The 18,767-nt window shown below is 41.7% G+C and overlaps 1 protein-coding gene across 4 annotated transcripts in view; it reads left to right on the top strand.

Moving 5' to 3' along the window:
- The first annotated feature begins 789 nt into the window (after positions 1–789).
- The window catches only part of TRPC3 (transient receptor potential cation channel subfamily C member 3), a 78,686-nt gene continuing 60,708 nt past the window's right edge, over positions 790–18,767 (top strand). For 2 of the 4 annotated variants that reach the window (XM_028164020.2, XM_007172398.2), the window contains exon 1: positions 790–1,372. In XM_028164020.2, coding sequence (XP_028019821.2) covers positions 1,161–1,372 — 212 coding nt within the window. In that variant the 5' untranslated portion in view covers positions 790–1,160. Of the gene's footprint in view, positions 1,373–1,527; positions 1,780–18,767 lie in introns of those variants that run through there. The other 2 variants (XM_057547509.1, XM_057547510.1) reach the window with 2 other exon arrangements.

Genomic DNA, 18,767 nt, shown 5'->3' with positions numbered 1-18,767 from the left:
TTCTTCCAAGTTGGACTTGCTGGAAAGCTGTTTATTTGAGGCAATAGAAAGCTTTAGAAAATACACTTGCCTAGGTCTCATCTGAGTTTTCTATTACCTACCTTGAGTAGTTTACTCAGCCTCTCTAGGCCTCAGTTTTCTTATTTCTAAAACGAGGGATAAATTCCTTGATCCCTAAAACTCCTTCTGACGAAAATTCCACAAGTCTTTTCTCCCAGAAGAAATACTGCTCTTGAATTTTAAAATGCAATTTTTAAATTTTAAAAAGAATACTTTAAATTTTGCTGGAAAATATTTCTTGGAAAGCATATAAATCTTGTTAGATGTTTTGAGATTCATTTTAAAAAAACCCTGAAGCATCATGCACGATTAAAACATTACCATTCTTGGCACTCAGGGAAATGTACTTAAACCTCTGTAGGTTCAACGAAGTCTTAGAGTAAGTAACACAACGAACCAATGGTGCTTGTTGAAACAAATATAAAGTTGAACAGGGTAAATACAACTGCAGGAAAATTAACAAGCCAGACGACTTCCTTTTCCCTTCCTTGGGAAACTTGTATCTCTGAAAGGAGAAAGGCTGTTTTGGAAGAGAAAGGGGAAATTGCGGAGGGAAGTTTCTCTGATTTCCTTACTCCCTACCTGCTGGTCTGTCTGATTTCCTCTCGAGCTCTCACTATCTGATAAGGAATTGATTCTTCCCCTCTTCTCCCTCCCTCCCTCCTCCCTCCCCCCCTCTCTCCCTCCCTTCCACCCTCCCTCTCTCTCCTTCACCCTGAGTAACTGTACTGTCCTAGCAAGTGATGCTGTCGGAGACAGGAGACGGGCACGGAGGAGGCATCGCCGCCGCGGGGCGGGAGAGCGTTTCCCAGCACCAGCGGCCCGCTCGGCCCCGGGCTTCCTCCTCACAGCCACGGGCGTGGCGGCTGCCCCCACGGTTGGATGGTGGGCGGCGGCGGCGACACGGCTTTGGTTCCCGCCTCTAACTGCTCGGTCTCGGGCCGCGCCGTTCTCTCTTCCTGCCTCCCCGCCCGGGGCTGCCCGGGACTGCTGGAGCCGCGGGAGGTAGGGAAGGGGCGCCGCGGGGAGACCGCGCGGCGGCGGCGGTGGAGAAGGAGGCCGCCGGCCGGCATCCCCGCGCTCGGACCGCGGCCGGCGCGATGTCCACCAAGGTCAGCAAGTGCAAGGAGCAAGCGAGGGTGACCTTCCCCGCGCCGGAGGAGGAGGAGGAGGGTGAGGACGAAGGCGCGGAGCCGCAGCGCCGCCGACGGGGCTGGAGGGGCGTCAACGGGGGGCTCGAGCCGCGCTTGGCGCCCTGGCAGCGGGAACCGCACGACTACTGCCTGCCGCCCTTCCCGCCGGGGCCCGACATGTGAGTACCCGGCCGGCCCGCGGCCCGCGCCTCGGGAGGACGGCGCCTGGCGGGGGGCGGGAAGGCGCGCCCACGGCCGCCTCGCGATTTGCCCCGTACCCTCAAAGCCCACCCCCCACGGCAGTCCTATGCGTGGCGGCTCGGGTGTACGGCGGACCTGGGGCGGGGTCTCGCACCCTTGGTGCTGCTCGGTAGAGGGACTTCGGGGGGCGCCGAAGGCGTGGCCGGGGTGTCCGTCCCGGCTCGAGCGCACGGAACAGCCCCGCGGACTGACACAGCGGACGCCAGGCACGCTTTCCAGTAAGCAGACGCCTGCTCTCCTGCAACCGAGGACCGGCGTGCCCCTGCCCGTGGTCAGGGGACCCCGAGGTCCCGGCGCTGACCCCGGGAGGTCAAAGAAGGGGAAGGTGTGCTTAGACCCCGGCGCGAGCTCGAACCCGGCCTCCTCCCGGCGTCCAGCGTGGAGCCACCCTGGGAGCCTCAGTCCCCTCCGACGCTCCCGGCCGTCGGGCGTGGGGAGAAGGGAGGGGGCGGCGTGCGATACAGAGTGTGGGGTGAAGGTTTGCCCTGTCACCTCTTTTCCCGACGGTCCAGTCACAGTCTGGGGGTAAACTGGAGCCGAAGCCCCAGCAGGTCTCCCGGGGAGAGAGCGGGCGCGGGGCGGCCGCCGGCACCGCTTTGAGGTACTTGGTTGTGGTTCCCAGGCGGCTCAGGGTCAGTAGCTGTTTCTTTTTCAAAGAACGGTAGAGGCCCGCGCTTTAACGTGTGAGAAAGAACAACTTTTCTTAATTGCTAAATCTTGGAAACAGCCTTTAACCAGCTGCGAGACGCAGAGAGGATGAAGAAGAGAGTGGTTCGTTTTTTAGGGCGCGTGCTCTCTGTTTCTTTTGTCACGTACCTTGGGCGTCTCTCTTTTTTAGGAGGTAGAGAACTTGGGGCCAGTCGTGACGGGCTGCACTAACCGCCTGGGCCGGGGAAGGGGTTCTCCCGGGAAGGGACGGAGGTTCCGCAGCGCCCCCTGCTGCCCGCAAGCTGCGCACAGGCGGGGTGCGAGGTCTCTGGGGCGACCTCGAACCGGTCGGGTCGCGCACTGCTCGGCTGGTCAGAGCCTGCACCTGGCTCGGCCGGACTTGCCTATTAAAAACGCAAATCATTGGCTGGGAGTAGATCGTCTAGGGAAGGTTTCTGATTTAAAACGAGCGACGCTTCCCAATGTGGTTCACTTATTGCTGAAGATTAGCCTGGATTGGAAATGGCCCAGGAAATGGAGGGAAGGTAGGTCCTTTCGGATTAAAGCGCGGCCAGCTCGCTTCCCCGCCTCCCTAAGGTTTTAAGACATTGTCCATTTTTCCTTTTGCCAATTTGGTTTTTATAACCCAGCTCAACTTCTTGATTCCTTATTTTTTTTTCTTTTATCGTAAATCCACAATAAATGGGACACCAGAGCACTCTTATCTGAGAAAGTAGGGCGGAGCAGAGATTACACACTTTGCTTTTTGAAGCTTGAGGTCAATTACACAAAGCACTAGGACAAATTCTAATGTAGACTCGATGTCTAACTCGTAAGAGAACATCTTTCCTATCTATCTTCTGACTTTACATAATTCAACAGGTAAATGTTGTAGTGTACTTATTTTGTAAAGTAAATGCAGCTGGCTGAAAAGACCCAGTCATTTGAAGGAGATATCCAGTAATAAAGGTTCCTTCTAGAGGTAGAGCAGCAAGCTCTTCTTGTTTCTTTGAGGCCTGTCACTTGGTAACGGCAGAGACTAACTTGATATCTGCATCAGAGATTAGCTCTTTATTCCACCTTTGAGTAGAATATGGCCACAGTTTAATAGCTCAGAAAGTGAACATACAGCCCCAGGATGGAATTGGAGAAGGATACCCAGTCTACCAAAGCCCCAGGGTCATTTTCAGTAGGCAGAATAGAATACCCGAATTTAACATCCAGCAGAATGCCCAGGGTAGAATCCCACTTTTACCAAAAGGATTCCTTAGCATAACCCTGTTGCTCATTTCACTGCTCCGTGCTCCAGTATTCCATCTGGGAATTTGAAACAGACTGACTTAGGAAGAAAAGTGTCATCTACTATATCACTAAGAAGACTTTTTTTAATCCTTTGATAGAACTCTTTATCCAACCATTGATTCAAAACAAGACTTCTTTTTTCCCAATTGTTTGCAAATCTAGGACCAAGTAGTACGTCACTGGCAAGATTAACTCATTCTCGAAGTTTTTAGTTATTAAATATGTCTGATGAACTCCAAAAGCATTTGAAGGCAGTTCTTATGAGTTTTAATTCAAAGGCATTTCTTAAGCATTTACATGTGCAAAGTGCAGGCTAGGTACAGTGAGCCACAAAGATGAGTATGACAACTTTACTGCACTCAAGGAGTTTAAAATCTCATAAGGGAGAGGTGGAAATGAAAGTACGTATGAACAATTACACTATAAGTTAGAGTAAAATAAGTGCTTAAATACATACACACAGGATAGAGCTCTGATGAGTCAAGTGCAAAGAAGAAATAGACAACACAAGGTTGTGGAGAAATCAAGAAAACCTTTATGAGCCTTAAAAAGTAAATAGGATAGGAGGCAGAGACAGGGTGGGCAATTAATTCAAGCCCTCCCACTTCCAAAATTCCAGGCATGTCCAGGGACTATCAATTGAGTTTTACTGAAACATAGCTTATTTGGGGCATTAATGTATAGGATCTTGTATGTCAAGGGGAGGCAATAGGGAGCCATTGATTGTTTCAAAGCAGCAACAGTTTGATCAAAGCCGCTCTGAGAACAGGATGGATTGAAGTGGCAATTGGCAGAATGTGAATAAATAAATTAGGGGGCTATTGTAGCTTTCCTGGCTGAGATTAGGATCTGTAATAGTGTAGGACTGGTGGGATGGAATGGGGCGAGATAAGAAAAGAGAATACACAAAGAATCTATGGGAATTTGCAGCTAACTGTCCATCAGGGGTTCCCAAGAGAAAGCAGGGTCAGAGATGACTTGGTGATTTTGATGTAGATGACTAAGATCGTGATGTCATTGTTGAAAAGAAAAGAACAAACAGAGTAGAATCTGATTTTTCAGATAATTTTGATAGAAGTGTCAAGCAGGAAGATTGAAATGCAAGTTTAAAGCTTGGGAGAATTTCAGCATCTACTGTCTAATGGGAATTGTTATAGAGTTGTGTGAGTTCATGATATTACCCAAGGAAGGAGTGCGAAGAGAGGAACAAAGGGAGCCTGAGCTAGTTTTCTGAGGGGAACTTTTTTGTTTAGAGGGGCAGAAAGAAGGAGTAGCAAGCAGAAGACACGGGAAAAGATGAAGGAGCAGGTGGTACTAAGACAAGGCTGCCTAGAGAGAAGAGGTTCAAGAAAAGGGAAGAACTGACCCATAGTTGTCAAATACTTGGTAAATAAAGAGAAAAACTTTGTGTTTTGTCTTACTTTTAGTAAGAAGAATCAATCCTTACTCATTAACATACATGCAAGAAATCATTAGATTTCTCAGCAGTGTTATCTTTAAGAGAGAAAGGCTTCTAGAAGAGAGGATTCTGGGGAATTCCCTGGTGGTCCAGTGGTTAGGACTCGGCGCTTTCACTGCCGTGGCCGGGCTTCAGTCCCTGGTCTGGGGAACTAAGATCCCGCAAGCCTCTCGGCCAAAAAAAAAATTATAATAAACATACTTAAAAAAAAAAAAGAAGAGAGGATTCTGTTTAGTTTTTCTTGAGGAAGTGCTGCCAAAAATTTGTCATAATTAAAGCAGTAATTTGTGTTTATGTAATACCTCATGCTGTCATTTAAATGAATTAACGTGAATCACACCTCTTTAAAGCAGGTTTTCTCTTTTGGCAAATGAGGAAATTGATACACAGTGAAGTTTTCAATTGCTAAAGATTATTTAGTAAATCAATAATAGAGCTTCTGTATTCAATATAGTATTATTAACTTTAGTCCCCATACTCTACATTAGATCTCTAGACTTTTTCATCCTACATAACTGCAACTTTGTACCCTTTGACCAACATCTCCCCAATTTCCCCACCTCCCAGCCCCTGGTAACTACAGTTCTACTCTCTCCTTCTATGTATTTGACTTTTTTAGGTTCCACTTATAAGTGAGATCATGCAGTTTTTTTCTTTCTGTGTCTGGCTTATTTCATTTAGCCTAATGTCTTCCAGGTTCGTCCATGTTGTCACAAATCGCAGGATCTCCTTTGTAGAGGCTGAATAATATTGATATTACATTGTATATATATATACACCACAGTTTCTTTTAACATTCATGGGTCTATGACACTTAAGTTGTTTCCATATTTGGGCTATTTGCTAAGAGGGTAGATTTCAGGTTTCTTCATCACACACACACAAAAGGTAACTATGTGAGGAGCTGGTTATATTAATTACCTTGCCTGTAGTAATCACTTCACTATGTACAGCTGACTCTTGAATAACCCAGAGGTTAGGGGTGCCAACTCCCCGCACAGTCTAAAATCCATGTATAACTGTTGACTCCTCCTAAAACTTAACTACTAATAGCCTACTGTTGACCAGAGCCTTGCCGATAACATAAACAGTTGATTAACACAGATTTTGTATGTTATATGTACATATTATATAATTGTATTCTTCAATAGAGTAAGAGCAAGAAAATGTTATTAAGAAAAGCATAATTATGGAAGAGAAAATACATTTACAGTATTGTACTGTATTTATTGATACCATGCTTATGTCATCTGTTTACAAAATGAATCATCTGTCAGTACCTACAACGATATTGTCTTATATGGTACAAAACACTGCAGACGTTATATGTATTATTGATACTAACACTAGACATCAAAAATGAAAAAATTATGTGAAAAAGAAATTCATATTTATTTGCAGGTATAATGATTCATGCATTGATAACGAAGAAGTAGCAATATGATTGCTTTATGGTAGCCTAGTGTAATTGATATGGCTGCTTCACAGTAGCCTATAAACTAACAAATGAACCGTTATAAAATTCTTGTGGCATATGGTATTATTACCATGCCATATTCATAATACAGTATTGGAAACATGCTTATGTTTTTTTAAAACAACTTACCTGTGATGATAGGCTGACACACATCTTCTCCAATTGAAAGAAAGAGAGAGAGAGAAGCATACTATATGGTAATGTAATTCTTTGAAAGCAAAGTTATAAAACAGTAAGAAAACTAACATTATTGCTATTATTAAATATATTTAAAGTATATTATTTAATTATTTAAACATTATAATTAAATGTCTCTCACCTTATGCCTATGTAAGGATAGGCTAGTATCTACATATATCTTAGGCATTCATGACATACCTAACTTTTTCTTAGTTTTTTCAATATTTCCAGGCTACAGAGTTTGCCTGTGAGTTTTTTCAAATTGTCACAAATCTCCAAAACTTTTTCCAATATGCTTGTTAAAAAAATATGTGTACAAATGGACTTGCACAGTTCAAACCCGTGTTGTTCAAGGGTCAACTGTATATGTATATCAAATCATCATATTATATACCATAAATATATACAATTTTTATTTTGAAAGTTATATAAAATAAAGCCACAGAGTGATTAGAAGATTTAAAAGAATAATAGAGCTTCTGATGCTCAACTTTGTATGATAGGGGATCTGAAGATGAGTACACAATGCCTCGTAACCCAGATTGTCTACTTGGATGTTAGTTTCTGTGGTACCGGCCTGTGAAAACGTTCCAGTCCAGGTTTAGCTTGGCTGTGGGATTGAGAACAGTGTTGTGCATGTTGGCTTGTGTTTCAGACTGGAAGCAGCACTTCCCTTCCACCGCTGGCGTGGAAATCAGAGATTTGCCAAGTCACTGTTGAATCTCCAGGGATAGGAAGTTGGACTTTAAGGACTGAAGTCAAACTAGCATTATTAAGGAAGGGGCAGGTTTCTCCATAGTTAATAATTTTCAAGAATAGTACAGCACGGCATTAGACTTGAGACCTTTAATAATCTGAAACTTTGAATTATATTTTTAGTTTATCCCATAGAGTAGTAATTTCACTATGTACAGTAGAAAGTTGTCATTTTTGTTGGTTTGTTGTAAATTATTTTATATAGTATCAAAGTAATGCAAGAATATAGTTTTAAAACTTAATGCTAAAAAAAAGTGGCTTATAAGAACAACAGCAAACCCATGGCAGTTCCCTGGTTTTCTCCTTTTTTCTTCTTGTCCCCTCCACTTCATTCCACTTACAACTCCTTCAGGTATAGCTATCTTATTATTCATGTTTTTAGATGTCATCAGTATTCTCAGGCAACAATTTTCACTCACTTATACCTTTTATTCTCCCCCATCCTCCATCACATGGTTTGGTACAATGTGTGGTTAATATCTTACTTAAAGTCTTTGTTATTATGATCATGTAACTATTATTCACTGCTGAGTCAAGTAGTATAGTATGATTGCATTTCTTTTCTTTTATAATTAGTTGCTTTTCATGGAGTAAATATTTGTTCCATCTTGTTCTTGCCTCTTTAGCAAAATCTTTTACAGTCTCTTACTGTGTGTGTTTTCCTGAAGACATCCCTTCCAAAACCCTCTGACTTCCTTTGTTTGTGGTTTTTAATTTTTTTTTTCTTCAGGAAGCTTTTAGAATGATCTTGTCATTAGTGTTGTTCTGAAATGTCTAGATGATATGCCTTGATATGGGTCTTTTTTTCATTCGGTGAACTGGATACTTGGTGAACCCTTTCAGTATTTGGAGATTATGCCCTTTGGTTCTGGGAAGTTTTCTTGTATTATTTCTTTTATTATTTCCTACCTGTTATTTTCATATTTCTTCTTTCTTTCTGGAATCCTATTATTTGGACTTTGGATCTCCTGGGCTGATCCCCTAGTTTTTATATCTCTTCTATTCTGTTTTCCAGTGATTGTCTTTTCTGTTCTTTCTGAGATATTTCCTCGACTATATTTCCCAACTCTTTCACTGAATTTCTTTCCATTTTATCTATTATATTTTTAATCTCTAAGAGCTCTTTTTGTCTTATGAGTATTCCTTTGTTATAGCATTCTTTCTTATTTCAGAGATGCAGTATCTTTTTTTTTTTAATGTCACAAGGGAGAAGGGGTTGAGAGATAATAAACCTGGCTGCTAGTATTCTGGAACTGGCCAGGGTTCCCCCCATTCTTAGTCCCTCCCCTCCCCTGGGCCTGGTATCCCCACATTTAGAGAATCTCTGTTTCTATTTCTCCAGAGATTTCGTATCCTATATTTCTTATAGGGATGTGGGAGGGTTGTCACTTGATCATATCAGTTGGAGGTTAGCAATCTAGGGGGAGGGTTACTACACACCACTTACACAAAATTTCAGCTGATTCCTCCATTTTAGGCTCCTGCCTTGTCTCTGCTTTCTGAGATTTCTTTTGCCTTTAGTTTCCAAGTCTTTTGTGGTATTGGGTAGATCAGCTTATTTTTTGTTACAGGCACTCTGGTTAGACCTTCCTTCTCTCTGTTAAATCATTCACCATTCTTCCAGCTTATCTCCTTTTCATATATTGTGGTGTGTGGTTACAAATACTTCTGGTTTCATGGAAGATGAAATTTGTGTTCTTTGTTTTCTGTGTTGTTTAGGGGGTAATTTTTGAGAGGTGAAGGGGTGAGAAAGGCCTTTATTCCATCATCTTGAAACCAAACATCCTTACGATTGTGTTTTAGGTATTCATTTAAGCCCAAATGAAGACAGTATTATTAACAGAACCAAGGTTGCAGAAGGAAGACTATTCTTAATTATGACTGATCTTATTAGGCAAATGAAGTAGATAGTAATCTATACAGTGTGATTTGAGGATCATCTGAAGTCCCCCAACTAAAATCATCTTAGAATCACACTTCCTAAATTTAACTAATGTAGAATATGATGAAGAATAGAATGTTTGAGTTGAAAAGGATTTCATCTAGTCCAGTTGAGAAACTGAAGCTGAAGGTTGACATTGAATTCACGGAAGCCCCAGGCCTTGTGAAATCTCCAGTTTCCTTTGACTGTAATGTTTACACTGTGGCCGAGTTTGGGTTAAGCATTTCTCTCTTCCTCAAAGAAATTTTAGATGCATTTACTCCTAGGAGGAGCAACACAGGAAACTAATAATTAGTATTAACTCATTTATGAAATTCAATTAATTCATCATTTCAATTTGACTACTGATGGCAGATCAACTTGAGAAAGTTTGTAAACTAAGTAGGAGGATTAAGAATTGGGCGGGGGTGGGGGTGGGGGGGTGGAGATAAGACTATCTCAAGGAACAGTTGACCCCTGCCAAATATCATTTATGGTTTTCTCTTTTCTTAATATCAAAGAGGTAAAAGGATCCTGGACAACATCTGAAGAGTAGGTTAGAACTTTAGGAATTTTTCATTACTGTGCTAGGATAGCAAACGTCTGTCTGTTCATGTTTTCTCCATATAAAACTTCACAGGAAATGTAATGGGAGGAAGACAGCTGTTTTTGCAGAGCTCTCTGCTCTCCATAGGAAGGAATACTTTCAACTTCCTGGCTCAGGATTGAGATAGCCCCCTTCAGGCAATCAACACTACATAGCTATCAGTCTGGCAGGGAAGCCAGAAGAGTGACCTGTGCAGGGTGTACGCAGAGGAATCTGGCCCCAGATAGAAGGTCTGGAGTTGGGAACTATGGGTGCCAAATTCACACTTGTGCATAAGGGGCTCAGCAGTGACTTTATGAGAATAATTAGGATTGTTATAGCATTTTGTCTTTAATTTAGTATCTAGGTCAGGGGTATTTGTCTACACTTATCGAATCAGAAAATTTCCCCTATTCAAAAGAAAACTCCCCTCTTTTCTTTGCACTATTCAAATAATAGGTGACTATATGAATTTGGCCCTAGACCTTTTTTTTAAAATGAGATTTAAATGTCCACAAGTGCATGACGTGTTAAGGAAAGAGCATGACATTACTAAATATTTTACACCAGTTTTGCATTTCTAAATACATTTTGTCAAATAGGACTGATGCATATGGATTCTCTGTTAAAAAATAGGTCGCAGGGTGATGAGATGGGAACAAGAATCTAAAAACCTCAGACTTTTGACTTCAGATATGGATGACAATGATAGAAAACCAGATCCTTTTGCTTTTAATAACGTTAGAAGTTAATATATATCTAATTGATAGTGACTAATATGTTTAAATAGCCGAATATGAACTTCTCTTGGGTCAGTAGAGGTTTTTGATTTTATTATTGAGTTCATTTTATCTCAAGTTCTTGATCAATTATAGACTGAATTTTTATTTCATTTCTAATTTCATTGTCACTAATCTTCCTGAAATAATAAAAATTTGTTTTAGAAAGTACTGAGTTTAATAAATGAGTTTGTTTTTGAAGATAAGCTTAATTATTAACTATAAAAGCTTATTAATTCTAAGATGTATCCCCTGTTTGCCCTCAGATTATCCTGACAAAATGTAACTTTATCTAAGATCAAAATCACAAGCTGTAAGATTCGTCAGTTATTTTGTGGTGTAACTAAGAATTGAATGTGATTAAGCAGAAATCTGTTTTGAAAGAAGAATGATTGTTTACATTACTTTAATTCCTGATAATTAATTTATATTAATGTATTCATGACATTCTTTTTTATAGAAGAATGACTCCAAATTCCCCTCCACCAGTACTTCCACACATTATTTTATGTGACCAAGGGTATGCTTGAATCTGAAGGGGAAAAGTGTCTGTTCCCTAGGTCTTCAGCTTAACGCTTTAAGCACACACACGTCTGTGCCTCCGATAGATAGATATTCTTCAGCCGTGTACTAACAGCCAGGCTTATAGAGATACAGAGAGACAGTCTCTGCTCTTAAGTATGTTACAGTATTGTTGAGGAGACTGTCACGAAAGCAGATAATCACAAAGCAATACAATAGTCAGTTCAATGGAGTTACACACAAAATGCAGTTCCTGGAAACAGAAACATCTAAGTTCTAGAAGGCATTTACCTAAACTCTTTTCTGGGCACATATGTTTAAGAAGCATCACCAAGAACTCATGCAGGCAGTGGTTAGGGGTCCTCACCTCTGCTCCCAGTGGACTTTTAGAGGGAACAACACACTCTTAAAAGCTTTTTTGCTTTTCTGGTCTTAGCTGCTAAAGGGTCTGGCAGAACTTTCCTGAGAGGGATGTCGGGGAAAGCGATGAAGAGCAGAGACAGGAGCTTCCCTCCAACAACAGCTTCTCGTCTCCAGCTGAGTCATTAGGGCATATACCAAAATTAGCAGATTTATTAAAATGATGCATGGAGAATTCTGACTATAACACTGGCCAACAGAAACTCTCAGGAAATTAATGACTGTGGAGATCCAAATCTCTCTCCAGACTTGGAAGTTCTGGAATCTCCACATTCTAACCGTTTTCTGGGGTGGGACTCTTTAGGCATGAAAGTGACGCGTTCCTGTTTCTGGAGCGGAGTGCCTTGTCTTGCTGCTTTGGCCGCGGTCGTGACAGCATGTTGTCGGACTGTACGTGGTGACGGTAGAGGCAGGCTCAGCAGCAGGTGGTGTGGAAAGCGGCGCTACCCGTAGCTCAGTCCCCGCTACACCAGACAATCAGGCTGATTGGGCTGCCTCTCTCTAGCCTTGCGCGCTGGTGCTCGTCGGGGCTACTCAAGTTCAGAGTGCCCCGCCACTCTACTGCTTCCCCTCCACAAATACACATAAGAGATTTTTCAAAACGTGACATTACCAAGGCTGTCAGATGCCCTCTCCTCTTTCCGAGCACACTCACACGTAGGCGTAGCGTGTAGCTGTCAGATGTCTCCAGAGGCGACCACATTGACTGACAGGTGCCTGCTTCCCTGGGGGACTGTGGGGTTTGTCTCTTTTGTGACTTTTCATCTCTGACTTTCTTGTCCTCCGTCAGGTGCCTGCTGCTTCCCACCTTCATTACCACTTCCAATTATCACCATCCCTAATAGGTAGCTAACATGGTGGTGGCTCTCTGACACTTTTTCCCCCTCCTCTGTGCTTTTCTCACTACTTATCTTCCGTGGCTCCTCCTGCTTTTCTTGCCCTTCACAGAAGGACAGACCGGATCCTAGCCGGTGGGCACATTTGCCTCCTTCAGTGTGGTGAACTGATTAGTCAAAACAATTTGACTGTTATTCTTATTGCTTTGGCTCACGTTGGTGGTGGTGTTTACTTTGCTTGGTTGCTGGCTGGCTTGCTAGATAGATTGAGTAGCTGCTTAATTCTTCACCTCACTTAAATAAAAGATTTGAGGGGACTTCTTTAATAATGTCCATTTGTTGCTGAGTGCTAAAGAGCTTGTGATTCAACCCAAAGAGCCATTTTAGAAACTGTTTTTATAGAACCAAAGTATTCCAATACATAAGTTCAGCTTATATATATTTTAATAGTGCTATTTTGATTTGCAACTTGTTATTCATTTTTCTTGTTCCCTAGAGACAGCATGGTAAAGTAGAGAGACCCTAGGAGAGAACCTCTGAGCTCTCATTTTCTAATTCTCTTCCTTTCAGTGACCTTAAGGACGTTAACATTCTGACTGAGTCACTTTATCCATAGAATTAGCATCAATTGACAAGTATTTTTGAACATATACTACACTATATTAGGCACTATAGAGGTGGCTAAGAAGTATGAAAAATAAGATAGGAAGCATGGGGCATTTATTCTCAACCAGACTTAGGGGACATGAATATCATAGGAGAAAATAATCAAGGAGACAGAATCAAGGAGAGGGAAAAAAAAGTGTATAGATTTATGGGCAGACTAGCAATATTGCAAAAGGTCAGGCTGAAGTGCTCAGAAATGGTTTCAGAAAGGTTCAGAAGACAACATTTCAGAATGAACGGAACCTTGCAGGTCTTCTAGTTATTACCGTGTGAAGCCTTACCCTCTGTTTCCAGAGGTGTAATGTAAGCTGGACCACAGAAGGTAGGAAGGATTTGAATTGGCACAGGGCAAGAATAAGAGTATGCCCAGGGATAGAAACAAAAGGAACATCCCAGAGGCAGGTGTAGCAGGAACAAGAAACCAGAACAACTTGTATGGGCAGCATGTAGCTCGCATAACAGGCCTTTCCCCTGAGCCTCCTACCTGCTGACTAGTGGGGAAAAAAATTGACCAAATGTTCAATCTGTGGTTTAAATTAGTTTTTAAAATTCTGTTTTGTTTTTTGCTTGCTAAACAGACATTCATTCTCATTCAACAAGTGAATTAAGCAATCAATAAATTAAGCAATTAAGTTAATTAAGCAATTAAGCAATTATGTGGGTTAATAAGATGGGAATCCTTGACCTACATTATCGCAGGGATCTAGTCAACTAGGGCAGTGTCTCCCTGTGCTGCGAGCCGGTGTCTAAGGGACCTTTGCTTACTGATTCCTCCCTGCAATCTCCATAAGGGGTTGGAGTCTCTTTCTGGTCCACATGTCCACCCCCGGTTCAGGGCACTCTGGAGGGATGCTGTGAGGCCAATTTCACTTCTCTTACTTTGATAATATAAAGTAAGTTTCCTTTTTAAGAAATACTGTCTCACTTGGATAAAATTGCTTAGGCTCTTGGAAAGCCGCTCCTTCTCTTCTCTGTAGCATCTGGGCATTGGGGGAGGGGAGCTTATGTGTCCCCTGGAGGGAGGAAAGGGTGCTATTCTCTGACTCTTCCGGTCTCTGGGCAGTGTTCATTGTCTGCTGGGTGCTGCTTGTCAGTGGCAGTAACTTGATCTTGGCTGACTTGACTTTGTCACCCAGATGTGCTCTCTGGCATATGTGGTTTCAGCTCAGCTCCTGGGGGCTACAAAGCTGGGTGCCTGCAACATCCTCTGTCCAGCTCACAGCACCAGCGGTCGTCCTTAGTCTTGGTGCAGGCTCCCTGGCTCTCAGCGCAGGGTCCACAATACATGGAAGCTGAGGGTGGCTTGAGAAAGCCCAGACCATTCCCTACTTAACCAGGCAGGACTGTTCCAGATCTCCAAATCAAACAAGCGGGGCAAGAATCCCCCTACCCTCAGTGGTTCCTCACCTTACTAAATCCACATCTTGACTTTTACTTCCTTTCTGTTATTTCTTTCTTCTCCCAGGACAATAAGCATCATGGCTTTGTTGTCAAAAGTGGGAGAATTATCTTGTCTGCGTGATGAGAGCACTCAGTGATCAGGTTCTTTTGGAATTAATTAGAGAAATAAAGGAACTAAGCAAATTCTTCCTCAAGACAAGTTCCCTTTTCCCAAATTCTGCTTACAAAACCCCATTTTTCTTGCAAAAAAAAAAAGACTAAAAATTACCTTGATCTCTCTATGTGCACTCCTCCTCTAAAATTTATCTTATTTCCCCCTAAACTCATGCAACTCTATACTGCATCCCTCCCCCACCCCAAGACTGAAGCAAGATGTCCCCGAGTTAACCAGGGTCAAGATCTTGTATTTGGAAAGGCAAAATCGAAAAGAACCTTGCTAATTTTTCAAAAAAATATCCTTGATGGTATAGGATATTTTATACCTGTACCCTTTACAGTACAGAAATAAACAGAATAATATGTTTATAAGACAGTGAAGAATGAATCTGAGGAGCAAGGAGAAGAAGGTTGGTTAGGGAGGGTGGGGCAGGCTGTCAGCATCCCTGAAAATCAGCTGGAGGACCTAGTTTGTTTTTGTTTTTGTTTTGTTTTGTTTTGAAGAGAAGCGTGACAGTAAAAGCAGAAGTTAAGAACTGCAAGCTGCTGGGGATGTCTGTGGGGATGCAAAGAGGAAATCAGGAGCAGCACGAAGTGCCAGGAAGAATAGGAGTCAGACAGACCCTAGGTTGAATCCCAGTTCTGCATTTTACTCTGTGTATTACCTTGGGCAATTTCCTTTGAGCTCAGTTTTCTTATTTATGAAAGAGAAAATAATACCTGCTTCCTAGCAATGTTACGAGAATTAAATATGAGAGTGCATGAGAAACAGACACATATACCAGGAACTCAGTAAAGTTTCGTTGCCTTCCCTTGTGCCATCTCTGCCAGAAAGCTGTTCCAATAATCCAGCCACGACGAGTTAAAGATCTGGAGGATAGCGTTGGCATTGAGAATTGGAAGGAAAGGTCCGGTACAGGAAACATTCCAAAGGAGAAGCTTCAGAACTTTGTGACTGACAGGATCAAGACAGTGAGTCACAGATGACCTTGAAATTGCTAAGCCTGAATAACTAGCCTGAGATGCAAATGTTAGGAGGGGGAGCTGGTTTAAGGGAGAACGTGAGTTGGGGCATTTTAGAGTGACCAGAGGACAGATAGTTGTACATGTGGGAGGTGAAGTCAAGTGAGAAGATAGGGCCCAGGAAGAGATTTGAATACTCAGTTGAATAGATATTTATTGAGTATCTACTCCCTGTGGGGCATTGGGTAATGACAAATAAAGCATGGCCTTACCATCCAGGAATGTGGGCAGGAGTGGCCCATATGAGGGGGTATTTATTAATACTCTGTTTTTCAAAAAAGAATTTAGATAACCATAAAATAGGTTTAAGACACATGGAATACAGGATAACTGATTTAAAATCTATGTCAGAAATCATTTAGGAGAAGGGGAAAGACTGCCAGAAACCTAGGTTAGGATACTGATGGTAATTGAGCATTTTTAGATCTAAGCTAAATTCCTGGGTACCCTGGGCCACAAAAAAAGACACGGGTATACAGTTCATATTATTAGATTAAGGGAAGCAAACTCATCTGGAGAGACAGGCTTCTTGATACACAATTCTAGGATGATTTTAGCACTTGAATTCTCATAAAAGGTACAATAGATACTATAATGGAAAACCTCTTTAACCCTTTAAAGGCAGTTTTGAAGGAAACATAGTAACCCTTTAAAAATATCAATCCTTGATAAAAGAAAGAGCATGACATTAAATGGTCACTGGTGAAGGCATTTTACAGGCTTCTTATTTACTGTGATTCAGGTGAATAGCTTCCTGAAGATCAAATTTTAAGTGGTAATAAAGGGTAGGGAACCTAAATGAATGTAAGGCTGCTTGTCCCTTAGCCTGCACTGCTCAAACATGTTATTCCAACTTTGCTTTTGGCAGGGCCAGTGTGACAAGTGTTTACAGGCCTCCTAGCCTGGGGTCATTGATCCAGGATATCTCCATTGTTTTTATACTGGAGGTTTCCAACCTTCAGTGTGGGTAGGAATTGCAAAGGATGCTCATTTAAAATATGTATTCCAGGGCCCCACCCCTGAGAGTGATTTAGTTCATCTAGAATGGGGCCCAGAAGTCTGAATTTTAACAGGTATTCCAAGTGATCTTGAGGCAGGTGGGCCTCAAGTCACACTGTTAGAAGTCAGATGAGTGGATGGCAAAGTTACGAAAACTGAGGAGTGTTGCTTATATTTTTGCCTCTGAATAGAATGGAGCAAAGGATTGCCTTTGGGTGCACAAAAATATTTCTCAGGAAGAACTTTTTATCTGCTTAAGTGTTTGGACAAGTACTAGGAATCCAGAGTTTGTTTCATAAAGCATGAAAAAATTTTTTTGCCTTAAGATGTATGGTCAGTGTCTTACTCAGCTTGGGCTGTCATGCCTAAGTACCACAGACTGGATGGCTTAAACAACAGAAACATATTTTCTCACAGTTCTGGAAGCCAGAAGTCTGAGATCATGGTACCAGTATGGTCAGGTTCTGGTGAGTGCTCCCTTCCTGGCTTGCAGATGGCTGCCATCTCTCTGTGTCCTCACAAGGAGGGGGTGGTGGGAGGGTAGGGAGAGCAAGCTCTCTGTTTTCTCCTCTTACAAGGGCACTGATTCCACCATGAGGGCTCTACACTCATAACCTTATCTAACCCTGATTACCTCCCAAAGACCTCATCTCCACATACCATACTGGAGATTAGGGCTTCAACATATGGATTTGTGGTGGTACAGAGTTCAGTCCATAGCAGTCAGCTATTACCAGCCATCCATATCAGCCAGGAAGGAGCTTGCACATGGTGCTTGTAGGGCAACTGATTTAGGTCAGTGGTTCTCCAATGCTTTTACCCGAAAGAAGGCCCTGTCCAATGCACCCTTGCAGTGCTGAATGAGTTGACGCACTGGGTGAGGATCTAAAGGTAAGAAAATGTCTGGCAAAATGATTTTAGTGTTAGCATTACTAAGGTTAGGCATCCTCTCCCATTCACCCTCACTCTTTCCTTATTTCTCATGCCAGAGGAGATGCATTGTCAAGACCAGCCGAGATTGAGGCCATGCTAATGCATTGTGGATGAACTGATTGTGACTCATACCATTTTCAGTCCAGATTAATGAAGCTTACCTTAATACAGTAAGGAAAGTTTAAAAAAAAAAAAAAAAAGACACTTCTTATGTGGATTCACCATGAAGACAAGTAGCACCAAGTCAGTACTTTTATTTTGAAATAGCAGTATAACTGAAAAATCTTAATTCACACTTAACTCAGTGTTAGAATCTTTTAAAGCCAAAATCAAAATGGCTCATGTGACTTGTGTTGTATAGTACTAAAACCCCACATTTCAGCTCAAATACACAAAATGGAGGTATAGGTTCCAAAAGAAGAAGAGATACTAAGAAAAAAAAACTTTAAAATACTAAGAAATGCAAAGAAAAAATTTATGAAAGAATCATTTTCTGGTATTTTCAGATCACTCTCTTTTGGGAGAAAAAGTAGGGTTTTTATGAGTGATTTTCTTTGTAGGTAGCAAATCATTAGATAAAAAGCCCTATTCCATTAAGATGTGACACTTGAATAATGAGTTTATTTCCCCAAAGATAACCCATCTGAGATAGACTGGAATTCTGCAGACTTACATATTCTGCATATATATTCTGTAGTCATAAATAACGTCAATATATTATCAATGGTAAGCACAAATTTCATCATTTATACAATATGGAAGTTCTAGCCATTTGAAGAGTACCGGTTTGTAGCCTAATAGTAATATTTAATCTAATGAAGTCAGTACTACTAATGTAATAAGTATGTCAACTTATTACAATGACAGTATTTTTAAGATTTTTAAAGACCCTTGTCATAGAGTTTGATCTTGAAGCAAGGTCTCTTCTATGCAGTTCAGTGAATGCTATTTCCCAGTTCTTGTTCACCTAAAAAATCATCATTCTACAAACAAAGACACGCACACACAACACAAAAACACACACACAAAACACACGCCCCCAACCAGACTTGCACCTCCTTGTTTCCCACACACACACCACACACTTTACACACCTCACTCCACACACTATTCTACACACCACACCTACTAATAATAGTCAAACATATGGCATTTATTTAGCTTCAGAAAGATTATAGTGTAATGGTTATGTATAATGTAATATGTACCTATATTTAAAAAATTTTTGTCAACTATGGGATTAAGATTT

This window comes from Balaenoptera acutorostrata, chromosome 5, assembly GCF_949987535.1.
Source record: "Balaenoptera acutorostrata chromosome 5, mBalAcu1.1, whole genome shotgun sequence".
In the NCBI taxonomy this organism is placed as follows: domain Eukaryota; kingdom Metazoa; phylum Chordata; class Mammalia; order Artiodactyla; family Balaenopteridae; genus Balaenoptera; species Balaenoptera acutorostrata.
The sequence above is the reverse complement of the archived record's forward strand: the minus strand, read 5'-3'. Positions and strand labels throughout refer to the sequence as shown.